This window comes from Callospermophilus lateralis, chromosome 1 (assembly GCF_048772815.1).
Source record: "Callospermophilus lateralis isolate mCalLat2 chromosome 1, mCalLat2.hap1, whole genome shotgun sequence".
NCBI lineage: Eukaryota > Metazoa > Chordata > Mammalia > Rodentia > Sciuridae > Callospermophilus > Callospermophilus lateralis.
Window position 1 is genome coordinate 97,143,000 of NC_135305.1, and position 23,973 is coordinate 97,166,972.

The 23,973-nt window shown below is 40.9% G+C and overlaps 1 protein-coding gene across 1 annotated transcript in view; it reads right to left on the reverse strand.

Moving 5' to 3' along the window:
* Nucleotides 1-3,585: 3,585 nt before the first annotated feature.
* Gli3 (GLI family zinc finger 3) overlaps nt 3,586-23,973 on the reverse strand; it is a 257,609-nt gene continuing 237,221 nt past the window's right edge. Inside the window, exons 10-14 of the mRNA XM_076864152.2 lie at nt 19,325-19,474; nt 17,969-18,133; nt 11,855-12,145; nt 7,052-7,379; nt 3,586-5,938 (exon numbers count right to left, since the gene is read on the reverse strand). Of these exons, the coding sequence (XP_076720267.2) occupies nt 3,621-5,938; nt 7,052-7,379; nt 11,855-12,145; nt 17,969-18,133; nt 19,325-19,474 (3,252 nt within the window). The 3' untranslated portion in view covers nt 3,586-3,620. The remainder of the gene's footprint in view (nt 5,939-7,051; nt 7,380-11,854; nt 12,146-17,968; nt 18,134-19,324; nt 19,475-23,973) is intronic.

Genomic DNA, 23,973 nt, shown 5'->3' on the forward strand with positions numbered 1-23,973 from the left:
AATAATGATGATGATTAGCATGTCCCCAGTAGGTCCCTGTGTGTATATTTGTGTGTGTGTGTGTGTGATATATGCATCTCAGGACACCACAAGCAGTACATACCAGCATTTTAGTCTCTATTTGAGGGATGCAGAATCTGAGTTTTATAGCGGAAGTTCACTCAGCTTATATGGTGGGGGGTCTATATCCAAACATGGGCTCTGGAGTTTTCCAAGGAAAGCACTCTTTCTATTCACTTGTGTATTAAATAAACAATCCAACAAAAAAACATTCAGTACAAAGAGTTTTTTATTGACATTGTAAGAAACATTGTTTTTTCTTTTTTTTCTTTGTTACAAAAGGACTAAGTGGTTCTGAAAGTCAAGGTAGAGTTCATCTGTGTCTGGGCTGTGGTGCTCTGGGCTCCAGGTGGGTGCGGAGCATGGAGCGGCTGCAGGCTTTTCCACGGAAGGCCGGGGCCGGTCACATTCGAACACTTTGCCTACAATACTTAAATGTATTTACATGTGTTTCTTTTTAAAAAGGATTACACATTTTATTTTTTAAAAATCTAAAAAAGGTGAAAAAAACGAAGCTGTATTTTATCTTACACATTTGCAGGATACACAAGGGTAACTTGTCAGAAGAGAACATCCTCCTATCAATTCAAAACAACACAGGAAACCAGGTTACAAGAAAGCTTAGACTCTGCTACAGTTGCTCGCTTGCCTGCGGGCTCACTGAGCAAACAGCCTTGGCGCGCTGATTGGGCCACACCAACTGGTCCCTCTCATTGACAAGATCAACATAAAATAAGGCACATACATCGCAAGAATCAAAACTTCGTGGCTCAAGAGGATGAGCAATGTGTGAGGAGCACAGGGGTGGTTTAATTTGTTCTTTAGACAGTAAAAATGGCTTGAAAAATAAAACATGTTTAATGCAGATTGTATGGGCCTGCATTTTTATTAAAGAGTAAATGATGACATTAATGAGTAAGTGCTATTTTTCTAGATGCACAGGTCAGAGAAATGGAAAGAAGGTTGGAGGTTGTGGGTGGTCCTTCAATATGAGATATCAGGTCTGCAGAAATCCCTTGTCCCCATAGGATACTTCTAAGTGACCTCACAAGACCTTCCTTCCATTTGACTGTCACTACAGATCATCAAAATCCTGGGAAAGCACTTTCTTCTTCCCTCCTTTCAGAAGATTTCCATATATAGAGAGAGGCCAAATATTAAGTTGAAACGTGTGTCTCCTGCAAGTTCAAAGCCACAGCAAGGAAAACAAGGATAGAAAAGAAAACTTAAAGGAGGAAAATCAGAGAGTAACATGAAACCAGAGGGAAAAGCAGAAGATTAGGATGATGATAGTCCTGGTCCCCATTGCTGTCCATCCTTCCAAGAAGGATTATGGTAATGCAGGTCCCATGCAAGAATACTACCAGGAAAGAAGTCTGCTGGAGAGAGAGAGCAGTATGGCAGGATCCAGTCTCCTTGCTCAGGAGTAGGGAACAGACGGGGCCAAACCATAGCAGCATTCAAGATAAACCTAGTTCCTGGAGACTGTAAGGTTTGTGGAAAAATGAGATTCAGGGAACAGATCATTGATTTTGTAATAAGAAGGTGACCTGTCTGAGGAATAGAGAAAAACCTTGCTTTTCAGCTGAAAAGTTATAGAAACTCTACTGTCCTGAGCTCAGATCAGTTCTCTTTTGTCTATGGGCTGTTCCAAATGGGAGATATCCTTTGATTTAAAAGGAGGGGCTACTTGTGGAAGGACAGTAGGACATGAAGGAAGATTTGCCACTATTCTTTGCTAAGTCTCAGGAACATCTAGTTGAAAGCAAACCCAATAGTCTTAGCCACAAAATCTTAAATGGCAAATTTACCTCTGTGCTGAGATTCTTGGTCCAAGTAACAGAAAATAAATGTGTAAAAAAAAAAAAAAAAAAAAAGAAAGAAAAAAAGCAGGTCCTAACATTCTTTCTATTATTTATCACTTTGTTTTACTTGATTGTTGTCTTTCTATTAATTTAAAAGGTACAAATTAAGGGACAAAGCCACACAATTGAAGAGTGAATCACTTTGGATAAATCCAACTCCAGGGGTTAATAGGGGACAGAATACAGCAGGTTGCTTGAGGTGTTAATATTTTTAATAATTACATATTTTTAAAAGCAATATGCTGAATAATCCATGTACTCTTTTTGCACACACAGTATGACTTTTATGTGTATCAATTGCACATGGGGAGTAGCTGCACTTTTTAAATCTTTATATGTTTTAATCCAAAACAGAAGAAAAGATACTAGTCCATAATAAGGACTAATGGTATATAACATTTAACTTCTTAAATGGATGCTGCACTGAAAAGAGAGAATAAGAACAATGGTATCCACACACAGCTATTAAGTATCTTCTTTTATGTTCTCAAATGCTAAAAATGGTTGAAGCAATTTATTCCCAATATCAATGTATGTGAGCTTTTCCTTTTACAACTAAATTTTACAAATCCCTTACAATAGGGCACATAGAATAGAAATCCTATAGTGGAATTAATAAATGTTAATGGTAAAGCCAGTTGTGGGGTTGTTTAAATACCTATATACTTAGAACTATGAATATCAATTCTCAGTTATCTATGTCAATGGAGAAAGAGATGGGATCTAATCAACAAATATAGCAAGCCCAGCAGTATTCCCCAAACTAATTCTACCCAATTGCTTCAATCTAGAATCTACCTAACTTTTTACTAGAACAAATAAAAGTAGCAGCATGTCTGAGTGTCACCAACTGCCTGTCCTCTCTCTCTCCCTGCAGCATTAAACAGTTATGAATGCTCGTGAAGATAGAGAGAGAAGGCAAATAAGATAACTGAGAACTGACCATATAGAAATACCCACCCCAAACACGCTTATAGATAGGAAGAATTTAAAACCCAAACTGTGAGCAAACTATTTTCATTTGCAAGAGCCCCAGGTCTCCACTTCTGTGTAGCTTTCAAAAGTATGCCCTGAATTGGATTAGGGTTTGGGAGCATGTCAAAATCTGCTATCTATGCTACAGTGCACCCACGAAAGATTCTTAAACTCACTATCCATATTCTGATTCTTGTGCCCAATGTGGGAATTAAAAAATAGAAAACACAAAAACAAAACATTGAGCATATGTAAGAAAGAAGAAAAAAAAAGGAAGAAAGAAAACTGGACATGTAACCCCTTCGGTCACAAGCATACTAACTCCGTTTTCCTTGGAGTAACAGAGAAACATGTCAAATCCTTTAACTTGACTTCTCTTCTAAAAGAAAGAACATGCACATCACACATTTACATTGGTTTACTAAAAAAGGGGGCGGGCTTACAGTTAAAAAAAAAAAAAAAAAGAAGAAGAGGGTGGTTTGAGTGTAACAATACTGATTCAAAACTGAAATGGAAGACAGTTTCTCCCTAGAATACCTTAGGGTTTTTCAGAGTCCTTTTCCATAAAAGGAATATACTTGAAACACATCCCAGTTTGATGAGATGAGATTGCTAAAATACATACAGAACTAAAAAAAACAAACCAGGCAAAAATGGAGTCAATTTAATCTTTCAACTCCTAAAGTCTTATGTCTGTTTGCAGTCTTTCTTGCCTAACACCTATTGCATAACTGCAAGGAATTTGCTTTCTTCCGCGAGGGAGGTCAGCAAAGAACTCATGTCCCCGATAGCCATGTTGGTGGTGCTCACAGATAGGGCTGGGAATGGGAGGGACGCTCTTGGTGTGGTGAGGCGGGAGGAACTATGGGAAAGGTTCTGAATGATACTTGGGCTCAGGGCCCCTGACATCAGGCTGGAGTGGTCCCCGTCATCTATGATGGCATCAAAATCAATCTGCACCCCTTCTAGGTCATGGCTGTCGAGGCTGTCAACTGTGCTTGTCACCTGGTTAGCACCTGGGGAAAGTAATTCAGAGTTTTCGGCGCCGGCTCCCTGTAGCAGGCAGTTGGCATCTGAAATGGAAAATGAACCGGCTTTCGTGTCTTGCTGACTGAAGCCCATGGTTTGGTCATAGAACTGACCAGAGTAATTCTGCATATTAGAACAGAGCTGCTGGGGCTGTCCTTGCATCTCCATCTTGATGCCATTCACCCTGCAGGCTTGATTTGTGTCACTGAGCTGTCCTTGCTGCAGAGTGAGGCCGCCCCTTGGCATAGCCTGGCGCCTGCTGCCCCCATAGCTGGCACATGGCTGGTAGCCCCTGACAACTGCCAAGCTTGATGGTTGGCTGCTGATGCTGTGAGTCCCAGGTAGGCAGCTCTCTGGCCCTTGATAGACGTTGATGTGTGAGGTAGCACTAACCTGTCCTAGCATCTGCTGACTGGGGCGGCCTGCCCCCTGATGCTGCATGCTGTCGCTGAGTAGCTGGTGAGGGAGATACCCTTGTCCTATTGGGTCTTGGGTCTGCATGCCATTCACTGTGCTGCCAGCTGACTCATTTGGTGCCGCAGACAGGCCAAAATCCAGCGGACCCCCATTCCCTTGCATGGTGGTGCTTTTCAGCTTCGAACCTTGTATCCCAGCACTGCAGGTACTGTCTAGAGCACTAGGGGCCACTGGCTGCCTGTTGAGGCAGCTCCCATACTGCTGGGCTTTATAGGACTGTTCATGGAAGGCATTTCCATTCATGCCAGTGCCCCTGCCACTGTGTATCACCAAGTGCTCTGGGCCACTGTAGGAGCTGCCATTCTCCCCCAGGGTCTGATATCCCCCGGCAGGGCTGTTCTCACCCCTCCATGGATTCTGGGGGTGGACCACCATGTTGTTATATAACCCAAAAGCTCGAGCCTGCTGCACCCTGGACTGCTGGCCACATTTTAGCTTGGAGGAGGACAGGTCTGCACTTCCAGAGCTGACTTCATTCCACTGAATAGGTAAGTCGGTTTTGCTGCCTTCCGTGCAAGGCTGCTCCAGGGAATGGTATTGCTGGCCAATGTGGCTGTCTGGCAGCCCAGGTGGGTCAAAGTCGCTGGGCCCATGGGATACCTTGCTGTCGTCTGAGATGGCGCTCTGCAAGTGCTGCCCATACCCTGCTTGGTTCTGGGAATTTAAATACTGCACCACGTCATCCGGTAGGAAGTCCTCATCGTTCAAGTTGGCATCCGCGTCCATGGTCAGGGACTCCAGGGTAACGTTCTCGGTGATGCTGGGAGGACAGGGGGACGTATGGAAGTGACGGGGCTGGCTGCCCTCAGGCCGGGTGTAATTCTGAAGCACTAAGTTTCGCTTTTCCACAGATGGAGGCAAACCCGGAGGATTGAAGCTATTGAGGCTGCTGAAACGCTGAACCCTGGGTAGGGTCAGGTTTTCCGACACGGTCCGCACAGGGTCGCTGGCTCTCCTCACGCCATTCCCCAGGGCATCATGAGGCAGCAGATGGCGGCGGCCGTAGCTGTGGGCACCCCCGTCGCTGCATCTCCGCGGAGGGTGGACCGGAGGCAGCGTTACACCTGTCTCCCTGCTGTCCCCAAGTAGGGCCATCCTGGTCTTCAGGCTCAGCCTCTCCATGTGCGGCAGGGGCGTGGGTGGTGGCCCTCCCGTGGCAGCAGCGTACTTGGCCTTTAGGCGGTACTGCTGGGCAGGAGTGAGGCTGAGCAGGCTGGGCAGCCCGTCGCCCTGGCTGGCCTCGCTGGACCTGCGTGAGGCGTCGGTGGAGATGGGGTCGTAGGAGTCCGCCACGCTCACGTTCTGGGGCCGTCCCTCGGCCTGCGATGCCTCGCTGGACCTGCGGCTGGAGAAGCAGGGCGAGATGCCCGAGGAGCGGCGGCTGCTCAGGTAGGCAGAACTGATGGTGCTGGTGCTGCTGTCCCTCCTGTTGAGCATGTTCAGCATGGTGAGGTCCACCCCGGAGAGCTCACTTCTGTTCGGAAGAAGAGTCATGGGCCCGCCGGAACTGCAGTTGTTACTGGACTGTGTGCCTGGAGAGACAAGAGTGGAGGGAAGAAAAGGACAGAGGATGTGAGACTCAGGATAAGTTAAGCAAGGTATCAGGCAACGTTTTCTGTAAAGGGCTGGTAGTAACTTTTTTTCCTGCTTTTGAGGTCACTGTGGTCTCTAGCACAATTACTCTCCACTCTGCAGTTTAGCATTCAAGTGGCCACAGACAATAGTGAAGGACTATGTGTGGCTGGGTGCCAGTAATATTTTCTTTACAAAAACAAGTGGCAGGCTGTATGTAACCCCCAGGCTGTAGTTTGTAAACCCCTGGCTTAAAGCACTAACAATTACTCCCTAAATTTGATTAAGCTTTTCACAGGTGCAGTGCAAGGACAAGACTTTTGGGACATACACAATTGCTCAGGATCCATGCAAATACAGGGGCCCAAGGTATTCCAGGAATTTCACAATCACACTCCGGGTTTCCTGTTTATTTCACATCCTACAAACACCTGAGATGGAGTGGCAAGGGTCACCTTTAGGATGTGGTTCAGACAGTGTCATCTCAGAAGTAAAAGTTAACGTCGGGGCTGACCATGGAGAATAATGTTTGTCTTTCCTTGAACTTAGCCAACATAAATGAAAGTAGTGGCTAACCTCTTGGTTTTAGATTTTGGAAACCAGAATGCTAATCATCAATGTATCTTTTTTAAAAAATTTTTTAGTTGTCAATGGACTTTTATTTATTTTTTATATTGTGGTGCTGAGAATCGAACCCAGTGCTTCACACATGCTAGGCAAGCATTCTACCTCTGAGCCACAACTCCAGCCCCTCATTAATACATCTTCTCCTGGGATTTTCTTACGCTGGTTGAATAATTATGATTTCACCATTCGAATATGAGTTATTCACAGTCTTACTTTTTGTTTTAGTACTATTCTGTTATTGTCTAGTTTTAAGATATGGATCCTCCAGAAGGGCAACTCAAATGGGTTCGACATTCATAGAGCAGAGTAAGTTAGCATAACCTTGAGACTGGTGGTGAAACCAGCAAATATAAAAGCGAGGACCCTGGTTCCTCTCACAGTGCTCTGGACACATTTGAAAGAAGAGAAAACACCTGAGGGGAGGCATGGTCTGATGTGGGACTCACCATTTCCTATGAGAGGAGAGACCGCAGGGGCTTTGGGGGGTAGAATGGGGTTCAGTCGAGGAAGCATTCCATTCACTTGTTTTAGCCTTTCTAGTTTTACGTGCTCCATCCATTTGGTCCCTGCAGGGTTCCTCCTGGCTTGCAAAGCAAGGGCTGTGGTTGCAGTGGAAATGGTCGAGTCCATGACTGGGGTTTCATCGATGGCACTGAGGTCTGCTACACTACCTCCATCGGTCAGAGGAAGCTCGAGCCCACTGTTGGAATAGTTGCTGATGGGGGACTGTTGGCTGCTGCATGAAGACTGACCACCAGGGCTTGGCTGAGATGTCTGTTGAGGTCAAGAGGAAAGGAAAGAACTGTCACCAGGAAGAACAAAGGAAAGGACACCAATAATGACAGCTCATGCAGGTGAAGACCTTCAGGTTATCAGCTGGTTGAATGAGAAGAAAAACTATGTTCCAGTGGATGGAGGTGGCCTTTGGGGCCAGAACGACTGATGGATCACCAGGCTGATGTGCAGGGGGAGGCAATGAACAGCAGAGAAGATTAGATGTGGTGTGACCAGCATGATATCAGAAATGGAATCCTGTCCTGAATGCCAACTCTGCTAACACAACTTCTTTATTTCCTATCCTACTGCCAGGACTTTATGCTTTGGGCAAATGGCAAAGGCACTCTCAACCTCAGTTTCCTCATCTATAAAATGGGGACAGTTTATATTACGGATTATTGTTGGGAATCGATATGAAACCCAGAGATCACAGAAGTATAAAAACACCTAATAAGTAATAATAATTAGATTACAAAACTTTAGTAATTATTGTCTCAGGTGGTTCTGATTTTAGGGGTTGTTTTGTTTTTGTGTTTTGCTCAGCTAAAACATATATGCTTGATAGGACACATTATGTCCTAAGAAAAGCCCCTCTGAGCTGGTACTTAAGCTTTGAAACCCTTCCTCCCCACTTCTACTTTTTTGTTTGTTTGTTTGGCTATTGTAGAACCTGAAGCAGGTTGTTCATCAAGGCAGCTATAAGAGGTAAAACTTCAGTCACTTTGCTTCTGCCAAATACAAGGGAAGAAAGGCAGCAACCCACAGGTGTCAGGAGTCTGTGGCATGATTTTTTATAATTCTCCTTGGTGTGCCGTGGCATTTCACTAGAACTGGGAAATATTCCCCTCACCATACACAAGTGGACTCTATAAAAAAATTATGCAACTAATGGGAACTTAATCCAACCCAGTGATTCCCAATCAGGGAAAGTATCATCTTCTCCCCACCCCAGGGTTCCTGGAAATAGAGGGTGGAAAGCCTGACTATCCCAGTGTCTGGGGAGCACTGCATAAAAGGGCCTGCAATGTCCAGGGCAGTTGGCACAACATCAAACTGTTCTATCTAAAATTCCAGTGGTGTCCTGGTTGATAAACAGTCAAATCCTTTCATAAGCATAAGGAAAGTGATGTTCAGAAAAGTCAGTGACTGCCCAAGGTTACAAAGTTCATGGAGAAGCCAGACGCGGTAGTCTAAGCTGGCTACTTCCATGCTTCTGCAGCAGTTTCTCCGGGGTTATTACAAAAACCAGAGCTCCTTTCAACAGCTAACAGAGCAAACTTCCAGGGAAAGAGAACTCCACTTCCTCCTGGAGACTACTCAGTTAATCTAAGATGGAAAACACAATGTTGGCATGAAGGTCTGTAGAAAGAGGCTTTCTCAGTAGAGCCCTTAACTTTTATGCCCCCCTGCTATCACAGTACATATATCCAAGCAAATGAACACTTTCTAAGTGAGTGCCATATGATACACTAACTCTGTCCTGGGCAACCAAGCAGATTGAAGAAAGATGCCAGTCTGATCATGGGTATGTAAAGCCTTACATTTTTTTTTTTTGTTGTTGCCTTAGCAAAGTCTTGGGTTGCCAGACCACTTGCTCCTTCCTAATGTACTTGGAGTTTCCAGAGCTTTGGATGTCTTTTACTCTTTGACTATCAAATCAGAATGTGTGTGTATGTGAACCTGTGTATATGAGTATTCATGCACACACATGCCAATACACACTTCCATAGAGTGTGTGAGAAGGTGCATAAGCACTTACAATCAGAAAACTGCTTATGTGAGCTCTGACATTTGAATAGAGGTTAAATTGCTAACACAAGATGTATCTAGACCTTCTTCGAAGGTCCAAGATGGAATATATACTAGTCAGTACAGTAATTTAGTAGAATCTAACATCTGCTTGGTCCACTCCAGTATGATTTCTTATGAAAGCCTAGACAAACAGAACAATGAATTTAACAATCAAAACTCCACATTTTCCACATGCTGAGCGTTCAGAACACATTGCTTCTCTATTTGAAACATAACTGAGTAATGCTCACTACCAAAGATATCACCAAGCCACAAAAACTCAAGAAAAATGAAATGAAAAAAGTTGAATGTTCAAATGAAAACGAAACTAAAAGAACAGACAAGCCAAAATTCCCTCACCTTATTACCCACTGTCCTTAGGAAGTGAGAACAAGACATTTAGGAGCATTAGACAGAAGAGAGGTTGCATTAATAAGAAAAAAAGAAGAAAGAATTTAATTTATAGCATGATGATAAAATTAAAGACATGTTTTTTTTAAAGAAAGCATTAGGAATGTAAATTTCATCTCCATTAGTAAATGTTTATGAAAATATCTGCATACATTTAAGTGTGTGTGTATACATGCATACATAAAATAGTCTACTGTAGGAATGTGATTACATTATTAACCTCAGGGAGCTTCAGTTTCTTCCCTGTAAAACATCTCGTGATCTTATGTTTCTATGACTTAGTTTATAAAATATTTCACCCATTGGGGCATCTCAAATGTCACTGAACCAAATCATGACAAATATTTATTTCTACCAATTTTCTTTTTATATAATGGGTGTTTGGGGAAAAGAGGGCAAACTTTCTTTTTTCTGTTTTTTTTTTTTTAGCTTTTGACAATGTAATTTATTTCCCATATTCTTGCAAAAACATTTTTTTCCAGAATGCATTTTAATACATGACTTACATTAATTGAAATTCACATGATTAATCACAAAAGATCCCTGGACACCTGCTAGCTTTGATGAAATTCTCTAGAAAAACAAGACTTTCTTGCACATTGAAGAAATGAGATACTCTAGGTTCTTAGAATGGTCTAAGAACATAAATCATAGTGTTTGATGACATAATCTAGGAGACCACAAATTCATTTTCCTTAAACATTTGAGAATAAACTGCTGAATATTTTGCACAGTTATTATATAGGTGGACTTTATTTTATGAAATAGATACATGCTCACCTCCAAAAAAGTATATAAAGCACTTTTGTATGAATCGATTAACTTAAAAAATATCATGATCATTCGTATATACACACATTTTATTAAGATATTTTATAAATGCAAAATGCCATGAGAAATGATGATAAAGCTGAATATCCTATTTGTTATTTTTGGCTAAACTTAATGTCACTTTTTAAGACTCTAGAATTTAAAGACAAACCTGGTTAATCATTAAAACGTAGTTTCCTTACCAATGCTGGGATGGTATGTGCATTATTTCCAGCCCACGTTACACTTCTGAATAGTGAACTCACTGGTGAATTCATAGAATTCTTTCAATTGCTGGACTTCTCACATTTTAAGAAAATGCTTCCTTAAATTTAGTAAAATTTTCCCATCCAACCATTTCCTTGTCCCCAGAAAGCTAAGTATATTATTTCTATCTGGTACATTTCTTCCACAGGTCAGAGTGGCAAACTTATCCCAATATATATGTGTAATTAAATCCATTGTATGCATGACCAATATAAATGCACTGAATCTTCTTTCATATGTATTCTTTTAATTTTTCTTTTTATCCTTCTGAAATTTTAGGGGCTTTATAAAAATATGTACATGACACAAAATCACTAAGTGAAGTCTGAAAGCAACTGAAAGAATAGTATTGCTCATATATTCTAATAATTACTAGACTGAAATAATGCTTGATTACAAGAATTTTTCAAAACCCTTCTTCATTCTCAATCTCATAGACTCAGGCACAAGAGAAATGGTCCCAGTGTATCCAATTTCTGCTCCGATTCTGGAGTAAATGTTTGTAAACATCAACCCTTTGCATTCCCCATTGATAGCAAAACCTACACTTCCTCTCCTGCCCACTTTGTTCCTGTGCATCCCTGTGAGGCCCAGAGACTGGTGCATTTCTGCCTGACCTTCCTTCCTCAAGCCTCACTCTTGCCAACTGGGAGTGCTAAATTCCATGTCCTCATGGCCTCTGACCTCTGAGTGCACCTCTCTCCTGAAGGCTCCTTACAAAGACCCATGTTCAAGCTCCCATCACCCTGAATGGTGTTTGTTTTTCAATCTGTCTCTCCCACTGGACTGCATACCCCTAAAGGATACGGATTGTAGCTTATTTACCTTTGAGTCACCAGGACAAAGAAGACAGAAAACATGTTTACAGAAAGGCTCAATAAATGATTTTGTACCTTCGAGGCACATTGACAAGATACACAGTCGTGTCTCTGCCTGCCATGAGTGGTATGGTATGTCTCTGGATCAATTTCAAAAATCAGTTAGGAAACTTGGAAGCTCTTTTCTGAGTAGAGTTATTCTAAGCAGATAAACTTCAAGTAAGCAGTCCAGGTTACTGGGCTCATGACCTCCTCAAATCAGAGTGACCCGATGCAGTGAGGATGGGAATGGTCTTGTCCCTCTGAATGCCCTGCTGGGCTCTTTCAAATGACCCTGGGCCAACTCTGGGAAAATCAGGAGAGTGAATGACATACCATGGGTTTCTCGGCCTTGACCGTCTTCACCTGGAGGCACTCCTCCCGCTTTGAGGTAGTGTTGCTGAGGTCCTTCTGCTCCCCAAGGGCTCCCTGAGTCGGCCGGCCAGGTGACCTGGACTGTGAATGACTGCCAGAATCTCTCGGAGGCGGGGGCCGAGGATGCATGTCCCCACGTTGCTTCTTGGTGACATGAGCCTCAGGGCCATGCACAGTCTTCACGTGTTTCCGAAGGGAGCTTGGGTCTGTGTAACGTTTAGTGCAGCCTGGGATTTTGCACACATAAGGTTTCTGCCAAATCCAACAGAAATACAATAGGTTGTTATAAAAGTGATTAAGCTCCAGCCCCACAGTCCTCTGTGGTTGCTCATTACAATTTTAATTCTTTCAAAACACTTTTACAAAGCTCAGTGGTACTCAAATACCTGTAGGAACTAGTGGTTTAATAAGGCCGTTTGGACATGGTCCAGTGTCCATAGAATCTGGCTAAATAGATTATTATTTTCAAGAGAGCTTGGGGAGAGCTAAGAATGTGTAAATTGCCTTCCTGTTCTTGGAAGTATTTATTCTGTGAGTGGGAAGAAGTACCATGGTACCATGGCACTCAGGAGACGTCTGGTGATGATGATGATGATGATGGGAGGAGGCTTAAGGGATTCTCATCATCTAATCAGGAGAATGCTGCACACTTTTCAGGAGAGATTGTGTCAAGAAATTTCTTTATGTAAATCCTTTTTGGGGGGAGTTAATATCATTATGTACTTTGGAAATGGACTACTTACGTATAGGTATAATTAAAAAAAAAAAAAAAAAGATTGCTTTTAGCCTCTCCAATGTTAGAGGTCGCTAAAATGTGTTCCTCTGGGTAGGATGGCAACTGCGTGGGGACATTCAAAAGTCCAGAACCTCTCTGGTCTTCAAAACAGTCAAGCCTTGACCAAGGCAGCTGGATAGTGTGCTGGGAACCAGGATTCCTGGTCTGTGCTTCTTTCCTGAATGTTCAAGTCTATAAATTATTTCATGCTCATTTCATTTTCTATGTGAGTCAGTGGTCAAGTCTCTAGATATAGTTATAAACATTATATGGATGCTAATAGCTAGATATTTATTCAAACTGCTGGTCTCTGCTCATGATCAACACCTAAATTGTGATTTTGTCCAATTGGCTCCAAAATAATCTATTCATGGATGATTGTAAAAGCAAAGTTGGTCCTTTATATTCAAAGGTTCTGCATTAGCAGATTCAACCAATCACAGATTGGGAATATTAAAAAAAAAAAAAAGAACAACTTGGTGTGCACAAACTTTCTTCTTGTCTTTATCTGCTAAATAATGTAGTATAATAACTATTTCCACAGTATCAGACATCATAAGTAACCTAAAGATGATTTGAAGTATATAGGAGGATATACATAAGTTGTATGGAAATACTATGCCATTTTATATAAGAAACTTTTGCATTCTTGGATTTGGTATCTGGGAGAGACCAGGAAATAATCTGCAGATACCTAGACATGATTGTATACATTTATATCCATGTATACCAGAGGATGAGCCATTAGGTAAGCAATCGTTATAAAAACCATGATTAATATAATGTATCTATTATATTTAAAAAGATGCCCTGTCTTGTAGAATGTATGTCTAAAAGATGCTTTTTCACTAAAAGCCCAAGAACAGACTGAATGTGAACTAAAAAATGCTGAAATGCCCTAATGCAGTGCAGCAAAGATTCCGAAAATTATCCTGAGAGACTTCACCTTCAAATATGAGATTCCTCTGGGTAGAATTGATTCCCATTAACTTGAATTATGTCTACTCAGGATCTTGTGTGAATTGCAGCACACACACATATATATAACGAAATGAGCGCATCAAATTCTATGCATTAGGGTAGAAGAATGGCTCTGTTGATTGGTGCCATTACCTTCCAGTGTTCTGACATAGGCTCTATGCTTGCTCCTGGCACTGCCATGACAAATTGTTCCATGAGCAGGCAGAATGGGTGCATGGGACATTTGTGTGCAGAAGGAAGATGGAGTACAAGGTGGTGCTACTACATTTCTATAAATATATGCATATGAATAAAATGGATTGATTTAGAAATGTGGAGATACTTGATGTCTAATGAGAACAAGAATGTTCAGAACCTGTATTGCCAAAAATAACAGCACACACTAGTACACCTGCAACTATGTGCCTGTGCATGTGAACATACACATTATCCATCTACATAAAAATCATAACAATACAAGCTCAGGACATTAAAGTCTTACGGAGAAGCATATTAGCCCAATTATATAGTTTGGCCTCCAAATTTTGTTGTGATCAGTAATTGCAATTATATATTCATATATAGGCTAAAAATATGTTGTCAGACTGAGTAGCATCATTCATGTGCTCAGTATTCGACTTTTGACATGATAGTTACTATTTTGACTCATTGTACTCATAGGCACTGGGTGAAATCAGCTGATACATTTTCTACCTACTTTGTAGAATTCACCCAAATAAATTTTTTAATTAAACATTCAATGACTCCTATTCCATGCAATGTTCTGTGATCCCAATATTGTATATTGCAGAATTTAACCTCGAGGAATATAAAATCCTTAATGTAATCCTTGCACTTGATATATAAAAATCTCATTTTCTGGTATGAAAAATAAGATACTATGTAATTATCCACAATGTAAAGTGTGAATACTAAGGATGCAGACAAAGGAGGAATCTCTTTTCAGTTGGGATGATCCTGGAAGGGGTCAGTTATTAAGTTTCTGTATCTGGGTCTAATGCTCAGGTTGTGAGTTTATGTTAGTTGCCAAATGAGACCATGACCATCAAGTTCTTACCACAATGCACGACACAGGGTAAGCCCTCAACAGATGGACCTTTTATTAGGAGAAAGTAGTTTTGTTGGGTTCTGAAAGGAGAATAAAATTCCCAGAGATTAAAAGGAGGGCAAGAGGATACCAAAAAAGAGTGTCCTGAGCAGAGTTCCAGCAGCAGGACCACATCACACATGTTGGCATGTACGGGACAGCACAAGCTTCTGAAAGGTTCCATTCATAGTCATGATAGTGAGAGGTCAGGGCTGGAAGGGCAGGCTTGGGAGGAGTGAGAATGGGTACTGACACAAGTTTAGGGAGCCTAAACTTTTCCTGCAGGAAAGAAAGTACCATTGGAGCTTTTGGGAGAGGGACATCCAATCGAATCAGAGCGAGGAAAGTTCTTCAGAGGTAACTTTGGGAGGAATGTGAACTATGGGGTCAGAACTACATAATTGCCACTGCTACAGTCCAGGGTCCCTGAAGGGCAGGACAGCCTAATAGACAGAGAAGTACCTGAATGGCTTAGAATGAGAAAAATGCTAGACAATTTAACTAGTATCTAATAGGATAATACTACAACAGGGTTCATAAATTTTGTGGCAGCCACGAAGGTCATGTGATTAACCCAAACCCTTCCTAATCTATTTCTAATTTATTAAATTCTTTGCCAGACCTAGGATAGCAAAGGGCTGAACACAAAACTAGCTGTCAATATTTGTTGAGTGAATAAATGAGGTTATAAGTAAGAGAGCAATTAAACTAGATGAAACTGATTATCTTGATTTACCTAGTATTATCTTATTACCAAATCTGGATTTCCTGAACAAACTTATTTTGGGTATCTCTTAGATGATCTATCATTTCATGCACAAGGCCAAAGATTTGCATAGACAATGGAGAAAAAAATGATTTACATGTTTATGAATAAAATTTGAATTATGTATTTATAATTAAGGTTAAAAAATGTTTAACGGCTCACACTTGATAAAAAAGGTACTTTTTTTTAGTATAATAAGGTATTCAATTCTTATAACACTGAACTTTTGACCTCACAGAAGATAAGCTCAACTACTTGACTAAAGCAAACAGATGTAGTCACATATTTTAAGTCAATGAAAAGATTAAAAAAAAAAAAAAACCCTTAGGAAACATCTTATATATGTGCACTGCTAATCCTAACATATCCACTGCCTGAATTTCTTCACAATGCAGGAGAAAGTTGATCCAAAATCTATAAACTGTAGCTGGGCACAGCCACACATGTCAGTGATCCCAGCAACTCTAGACACTGAAGCAGGAGAGTGGCAAATTCAGGACCAGTCTCAGAAATTTAGTGAGGCCTGTCTCAAAATAAAAAAATAAAAAAGGCTGGGGATGCTGCTCAATGCTACAATGTTCTTGGGATCAATTCCTAGTACCAAAAATTAATTAACTAATTAATTAAATTCTATAGGAATGAATATTCTCTTGTAGTCAAATATATGAAATACAGTTAAATACATTAATTAGTTGAATCCCCTAAAAACTTGAAATCAAAATACAATTTATGTAGCAAAATAATCCTTTTAAATTGCACAATTCCATGGCATTTAGTACACTCTTGGTGTTATACAATCATTACAACTGCCTAATTCCAGAACATTTTCATCACCCCAAAATAAAACCTAGTACCTATTAGCAGTCGCCCCTACTCCCCTCCACCAGCTACCTGGCAAATACTCATCTACCACCTGTCTCTGTGCATTTGCCTGTTCTTTAGACTCCCTAAAATTTTGTACAAAAAAAAAATGTGCAACAGATGATAATGCAGCTATTGCACACAGTAAAAGCATTTTTGACACAAAGAACAGAATGTGTCATCTCCTTTAAATCAATAAGACATTCCAAATGTCTCTCATTTCCTTAGTCCAGTTTAACCTTTTCAAAAAGAGTTGGTGTGGGCTGGGGTTGTAGCTCAGTGGTAAAGCACTTGACTAGTACATGTGAGGCATGGGGTTCGATACTCAGCACTACATAAAAATAAATAAATAAAATAAGGTAATGTGTCCATCTACAGCTAAAATAATAATAATAATAATAATAATAATAATAATAATAATAATAATAAGAGTTGGTGTATATGGACTTGCGAGTGTGAATATGGTATGAGTGTGCTTTTTGGAATGTGTGGTTAATCCTATTAGAAACCATTTTGTTCTTGTTGTATCAGTTCAGCTGAAAGAAAACTTGGTGAAGACCTTAAGGCCAAATAGCTCCAAGTGGAATAGCTCACTATATTTTGACCAGATGTTCTCTCTCTCTCTATCTGCATCTGTTGAGGTCATGACAGTCACTACAAGATCTTATGTGTACAAAATCTTCCTTCTTTAACACATTTCAAGCAAACTGATGACAAGTTTTATAGACTGAGATATGTGTTGTGTTTCTACATGGCTCTCCCATTTCTACCGAAAATGGGAGGAATCTTGGTGTTAGTCTCTTGATTCATCCAAGAGAGGAGCTAGCATTTGACCTAGAACTCCAAGAAGAAGTTACAGATCTGTGGGTAGATATGCCTCAAAATATAAGCAAAATAAAATTCACTGATACCAACTTGCTTCTCTGCAACCCGGGAGGATGACTACCTAAAAACAAGAGCATCACCCCAGGAACCACCTATTACCATGAAGCTTCATTCAATAAATTATCTTAAATAACTAACTGGGTTTCTGAGAATATCTTCCAAGATCCTTTGGAATTCAGAACGTCTGGAAACTGTATTTGAGCTATGGCTGGTTACTCTGTCTTTTTTTTTTTTTTTTTTTTTTAATAACATATTTGAAGATACCACTTAGAGAAAGCAAATAAAACTGGCTATTTCAGCAGAAGGCTATCACTTGTCAATGTGCTCCTTCTGAATCTATCTTTGGTGCTTACAGAGTCACCCTTTGAACTCCATGGACTTATTACTCTGAGCAGAGCAAGTGGCTGGAAATCCAAGTTAAATGTTTGTACTGTCTGACCAGTAGGTGGCAGTTCTGAACAACATGAAACTAAGTTCATGGGTGTACTAAATGCCATGGAATTGTGCAATTTAATAGTTCCTGCTTCCTCTGTATCATGCCCCAATTGAGGTCCAGTTTTCCGCCCCACCTCCAAGCCCAAGCCTCCACCTGTCCTCTTGGAGCCAGCTTACGCTGGGGGCAGGCAAAAGAAAAATAGGAAAATACGCCTGCCTTTCTAAGGACACCCTCGTGAGGGTCCTTTGTTTCTGCCCATGAGCTCAGGGCCCATGGATGCTTACCTCATTGGAATGTGTTCTGTTTTGGTGCTTGGCGCGATCAGAGGCATTTGAGAAGGCCTTGTTGCAGCCTTCATGCTCACAGACGTATGGTTTCTCTCCAGTGTGAGATCTCAAGTGCGTTTTCAAGTTTTCTAGTCTCGAGTAGGCCTTTGTGCAACCTTCAAACTGGGGACAACAGGTAAATATGGATTACTCCACACAATGCACCGGCAGCTTATGCCTAACCCTCCCTCAAAGTGGATGAAAACCTGACGTTTCAAGGGTCAGCAGCTTTTCAAAACCACGGAACAAAAACTCCACTAAACTCTGCATTTATTGGGATTCAGATGTGGCTTGGGGCAGTTCAAGATAAAGCATTTTCAGTGCCAATAAAAGTCCTGAAGTTTTTTTGTTGTTTTTTTTTTAATAGACCGCTCAATGTGGACAATGGATTTCATTATCTGCTCATTGATCTCCTCAAATTCCCACTGATTTCAGATTCAGCACAAAGTTCATTAATATGGCTTTGTGTCCATACAAAGACCTGGAATTTGATCATGTTTGTAAAGGGCCTTTAAGATGTAAAGTACCAAGGCTGAGTAGGGCCCAGTGTGCCTTCTGGGTACATCACTGAGAGAATGTTCAACTTCATGGAAGCCCTGGCCCCACTCCTGAAGTCTACACTGTGTCACTGGAGACTAACCAGGAGAAACTTTAAAATCAGGTGAAGGTTGAGTATCCCTTAACCAAAATACTTGGGATCAGAATGTCTTGGATTTTTTTTTTTCCAGATTTGGGAATATTCATTTATTCTTTATATATACACCTTATATACACTACCTGATGATAATTTTGTATAGTATTTTTAGTGTACCTGTGTTTTGACTACTACCAGTCACATGAGGTCAGGTGTGGGATTTTCCACTTCTAGCATGATATTGGGGCTAAATTTTTACAAATTTTGGAGCAGTTTTGGATTTATTTTCCTTTTTTTTTTAAATTATAGATGTTCAACCTATGCAGCGATTCTTTTAAAAAAGTCAACTTAAACTTTTTAAGTTGGAAGCTGGCGCCTCCCTTTGCTTTTTGACCCTCTGCGTGTGATGAGTTATTGGGCTGGGGTCAATGGCCAAGAGCTCATTCCCAGTATCAGCCTTCTGCCCGCTATCCTGTCTAACCAGGCAGCTCAAAAACCCAGATATTCATCAATAGATGATGCACCCTCTCTCTTCTTACCAACCTTGCTTCCCTCAAGCTGAAGTTATCAGCCCACACAACTATGAAGAATATGAGGAAGGACCCATAAGGTAAGGCCTAACACCCACCCTTGGGAGGGGACACCCAGGTTGCCTGCCTGCTACCCACTTGTGTACTCACAGTGCATTTGTGAGGCTTCTCGCCCGTGTGTCTCCTCATATGCACTACCAACATGTACTGAGCTTTGAAGGGTTTCTGTTCCCTTGAGCAGTCAAGCCACCGGCACACAAACTCCTTTTTCTCTCCATGAATATGGTCATTATTTATATGCTGGGGTTGGAGAAAAAGAAATAAAATGGCATGCATTACTCATTTCTGAAAGCAACAGAAGAAAGTGCAAAATATGCTCAATCTGAAGTCCTAAAGGAGATATAAAGAACTTAACCAAGTTCTATGTTTTTAAGAATTCTAGTTAGTATACTTCTCAAGTAAATTTTCTCTTGCTAATTGCATATGTATGCTCCCCAGATAGTAGCCATGACACGAAATGAGAGGAAGCCTGGCATCTTGAAATGAGAGGAAGCCTGGCATCTCAGGAAAGGTACCAGACCAAGCATCTAAAGAGCAGAGTTCAATGCTGAGTTTTGGAGATGACTATTTGTGAAATGGAGCGAGTCATTCTTGTTCTCTCTGGGCCTCTATCATTTTTCATCTCAAGGGAGGGTTAAGGCCAACGGGCTGCTTACATACTCTCCAGTTATCATGTGCTTTGGAAGGGCATACACGTGTACCTGTTACACTCACACGCATGCACAATTTCATAAAAAGGTACAAGAAAAGCACTTTCCAAACTGAACACTGGGTTTGGTGAAGTTTCTTCCTGAATCACAGAGAGAAGAAATAGGTTCTGAAGAAAAGGAGTACATAACAGTGAACAAATGATTTGGTCTCCTGGGTCTTTTTTTTCTTCACGTACAATATAAAGGAATGGACTCCCTAGTTTCTCAGGTAGTTTCCAGCTTTAGAATTCAATTAATGTGGTCTTTAAGATGAAGATGGATTCCCCTAAATTCGACATTAATTCAAAGCTTTCAAGCCACTTTTTATCTGATTCCTTGGATGAACATATCAAGTACCCTCTAAACAGGAGACACGAGAAACCTCTGGAAGCCCCAGGAGGATCAGACGTTCTTCATTTGGATCCAATTAACATTAATTTAAGTAAGTTGAGTGCACTATTTAAAAGTCCAGTTTAAGACTATTGAGGAGAGTTGTATCCTGTTTTTATTCTCTTGTCATCCTGCATTTGCCTTAGTTTAAGGCAAATTTAAGCATTTTCCCAAACATACATAGAAATATATCACTTAAAAATTCATCCAATGATTGACAGCTCCCTTCAGTTCTGTGCACTGCATGGGAGTTTCACAACATTTAATTATGTGCTGCAAAGTCTCCAGTTCCTCAGTGTTTAAGGTAAAATGCAACCACCAAAGTCGGCCTTCCCCAGTTACTCCACTAGGTGGCCTTCTGCTTCAGGAAAAAAAAGTTTCACTTAAAAAAAAAAAAAACAACAACAACAAAGTTTTTTGTGCTGTTTCTGGAGATAAAAACTGGTTGAGGGCACAGATTTTCTTTTTTTTTTTTCTTATTTTTTCCTTTCCTTGAGAGGCTCTGATAAACAGAAAACAGAAGCATATCAGAGCACACCAGCAGACAACCATCATCTCCTGGAAACTGAAAATAACAAAGATGCTAACAGATACTCAAACACCATGTGGTATAGCAACCCTGTGGCCAATGGGTATGGGTTTCCTACCAGAAGCCAGCTGTCCCATGAATAAGTGCTTCTTAAAAGTTATGATTGTGTACATAAGTTAATAAAGAGAACAGACCTGCTAAATAGGGGATGATGCGAAATCATTATATTCATATTTCAAGTACATCTTTGTGGCCCATATACATTACCCAGACTTATCCAAAGTGTGTGTTGAAACCCAGCCCTTGAAACTAAGCCCACATAATAGGAGGGTCTGTATGAATTCTCCCTTCCTGAGAGAAAAATAAATGACCACACAAAACCACTTCATAAAAATTGTACTTGGTTCAGTTTTCCAAGTTATTAGGGATAAAAAAGTTGGGTGCTTGGATTAAGAAAAAGAAGGAAGGAAGGGAAGAATGAAAGGAGGGACGAAGAGAGAAAGGGAATAAAAGTTAAAATTGGGAAATGGAATTTCAAACTGCACTGAGCCAACTCCTTGAAGTCAGGAATCATGGCTTTTTAGTTTCATATTCTCAGCCACAGTGTCTTGGTAGTGTGCTGGTACCTGGCAGGTACTCAATAAATATCTGTTGAACTGATTTGACCCATACAGCAAAGTGAACGTTCACTGAGCAAAAGAAATTATACTGTTCACTTTTGTTTATCTGAATGAAACTTCATTTCACCTGGCACTTGAACACTATGAATTCAACAAGTGGTATTTCATTACTTTAAAATAATATGCTCTCAAGAATTCAGAAAGATTTGAAAGATATTCAAACATGAATCCCCTCTTGCTGGGTGGAACCAAAAGAATGCACTGGGATTGCAACATTTATTTCCTCTCACGCATTCATGGGGTTGTGTTGGCTATACTCGCACCGGGCCGTGAGCTGGGGAGTAAGACACACATGAATCCTGCCCCAAGGAAATTACAGTCTCCTGAAGGAAAATAGATAATGACTTAAATTACTATACAATTAAAGTCCTGATAAGTGTTGTGAAGGGAAATAATGGGTTTTATATAAACACATAACAGCCAGTCCTAAATCAGAGTGGAGCATTAGGCATCAGGCTTGGCTTCTCAAATGAAGCTGCATCGAAAGCAGAACCTGAAAGATGAACGGAGACCTGCCAGGTGTGCAGATTAGGGTGGAAGTAGGAAAAAAGGGGGGCAGACACTATTGTAGACAGATGACATGGGTGCACCCGCAGAAGGCAGAGCTCAGTGCCTTATTGAGGATCAGGGTGAGGCCCACCACACAAGGCAGGAGAGAACTGGCCAGGCAGACCCTGAAGGCCTTGGGTACTGCCTCTGCTGGGCATGGTGAGAAGGCACAAGCTTTCACCACAGAGGAAATAGACTCTGCTGTGGTGGTCACATGTGGGTTGGCTTGCCAGGGCTCAAAATGCAGTATGCTAAGTCAGACCCTCAGCTGTGAGGCTGTGGGGGGTACTCCTGGACAGGACTCACATTTCTCCTATGAGAAAGCAAGCTCTTGCATGCCTGTCCCCAAGGAGGACAGCATCAGGGTAACTGATGCTACTCAGGGCCATTAAATGACCCATAGTGGGAGGCACCAATAGCAACAAGTAAAAAAAAAGGTCTTTGGCTTCCCCTCCTGTCCTGGCTAACATACTAGAGGAATTGCACTCTAGAAGGACAGGGAGGGGGCTTTTCTGGACTGTGGCTCCTTTAGGTGAAGTGGAAGAGGGAGAGCAAACAACCTGCCAGCTCCCTTGCAAAATGTCCTTCATTGGTGATAGGAAGGTGAAGATTCGGGATGAGATTAGAGGCCTAAAGTGGAACTTGTGAAATCTACCTATAGAGAAGCTGAAGTGTCTGAAGGGAGAAAAGTCAATAAATGGAGGGCAACTGCCAGAAACATCAAATTAATTTCATATTTAGATTTTACTGATCTTTATCTATCTTTACCTTTGGGACAACGTATGGGAATGTGATTGGAGAGGTATTTTGTGCTGACCAGCCAGCAGGAACCCCTCAGTTAGTGTTGTCCCTACATAAGGAGGAAAAGGGAGGAACATACATGGGACAGTTAAAGCAACTTCACTTTCAGCAAGGCTAGCCTCTTAAACTGTGAAGTCCAAATTAACCTGTTTTTGTAGTAGTCCAAAGTAACCCTTGAATTCACGCATACACTGAGACCACAGGTTTTTTTTCTGGAAAGAAAAGTCTACAATCTAGGAGTGTAGAGACCAAGTTGATCTCATTTTTCTTAAAGCTCAAATGCTAAGTAGAGGACATAATCAATTACTATAAAGAAACAAGGAGGCGTCTTTCTATTTAGGTAATTCAAATGTGTTTTAAGCTTAAAATATTTTTGAAAGATAGATCTTAAGTGAAAATTAAAATTCTAAGAAATCATAGACTTCACATATCCATGTGATATTTACTAAATATTTACTTTCCTTTAAGAAAACTGCATTGGTCTCTGCAGCAAGTGTTCAGGAAGGATCCATTTGGGCAGATACTGGATGATTCCCAGAGATGCATCTCTGACCAATTTCTGATGTGCTGTGTACTTTGGATAGGCAGATTTGCCTCCTTGGGGCTTAATTTTCTCATCTATAAAATTATATTGATGAACTAGATCAGGTGTGGGCAAAGTTTTTTCTGTATGAAGCCAGATAGAAAAGTTTTATTCACTGTAGTCCAAAGTCGAACAGCTCTAATCAATATATGAATGAACAAAATGTAGCTGTTCATTTATGAATATGGAAAGTTTGTATGTTATGAAATAGTCCCTTAAAGTTTTAAAAATTTATTTGAAACCATAAAAACTTATTCTTAGCTCACCACTGCTTGTATTAAAAACAAGCAGCGGGCCGAATATGGCCTGTGAGCTATTAGGTTACTCACCCCACACTAGATGATTTCAAAGTTTCTTTCTTACTCTAACATTTATCAGGTTTGCTCTCAAGCCTGTGAAAGTAAAATCAGGAGGATGTATGTTTAGTGCCAGAGAGAAGAAAAGAAACTAGAAAGGAATAAAAACCAGGATCCGGGGCCAAAAGGGGAGTTCAATGAAAGGAGGGAGTTAGGCCAGAC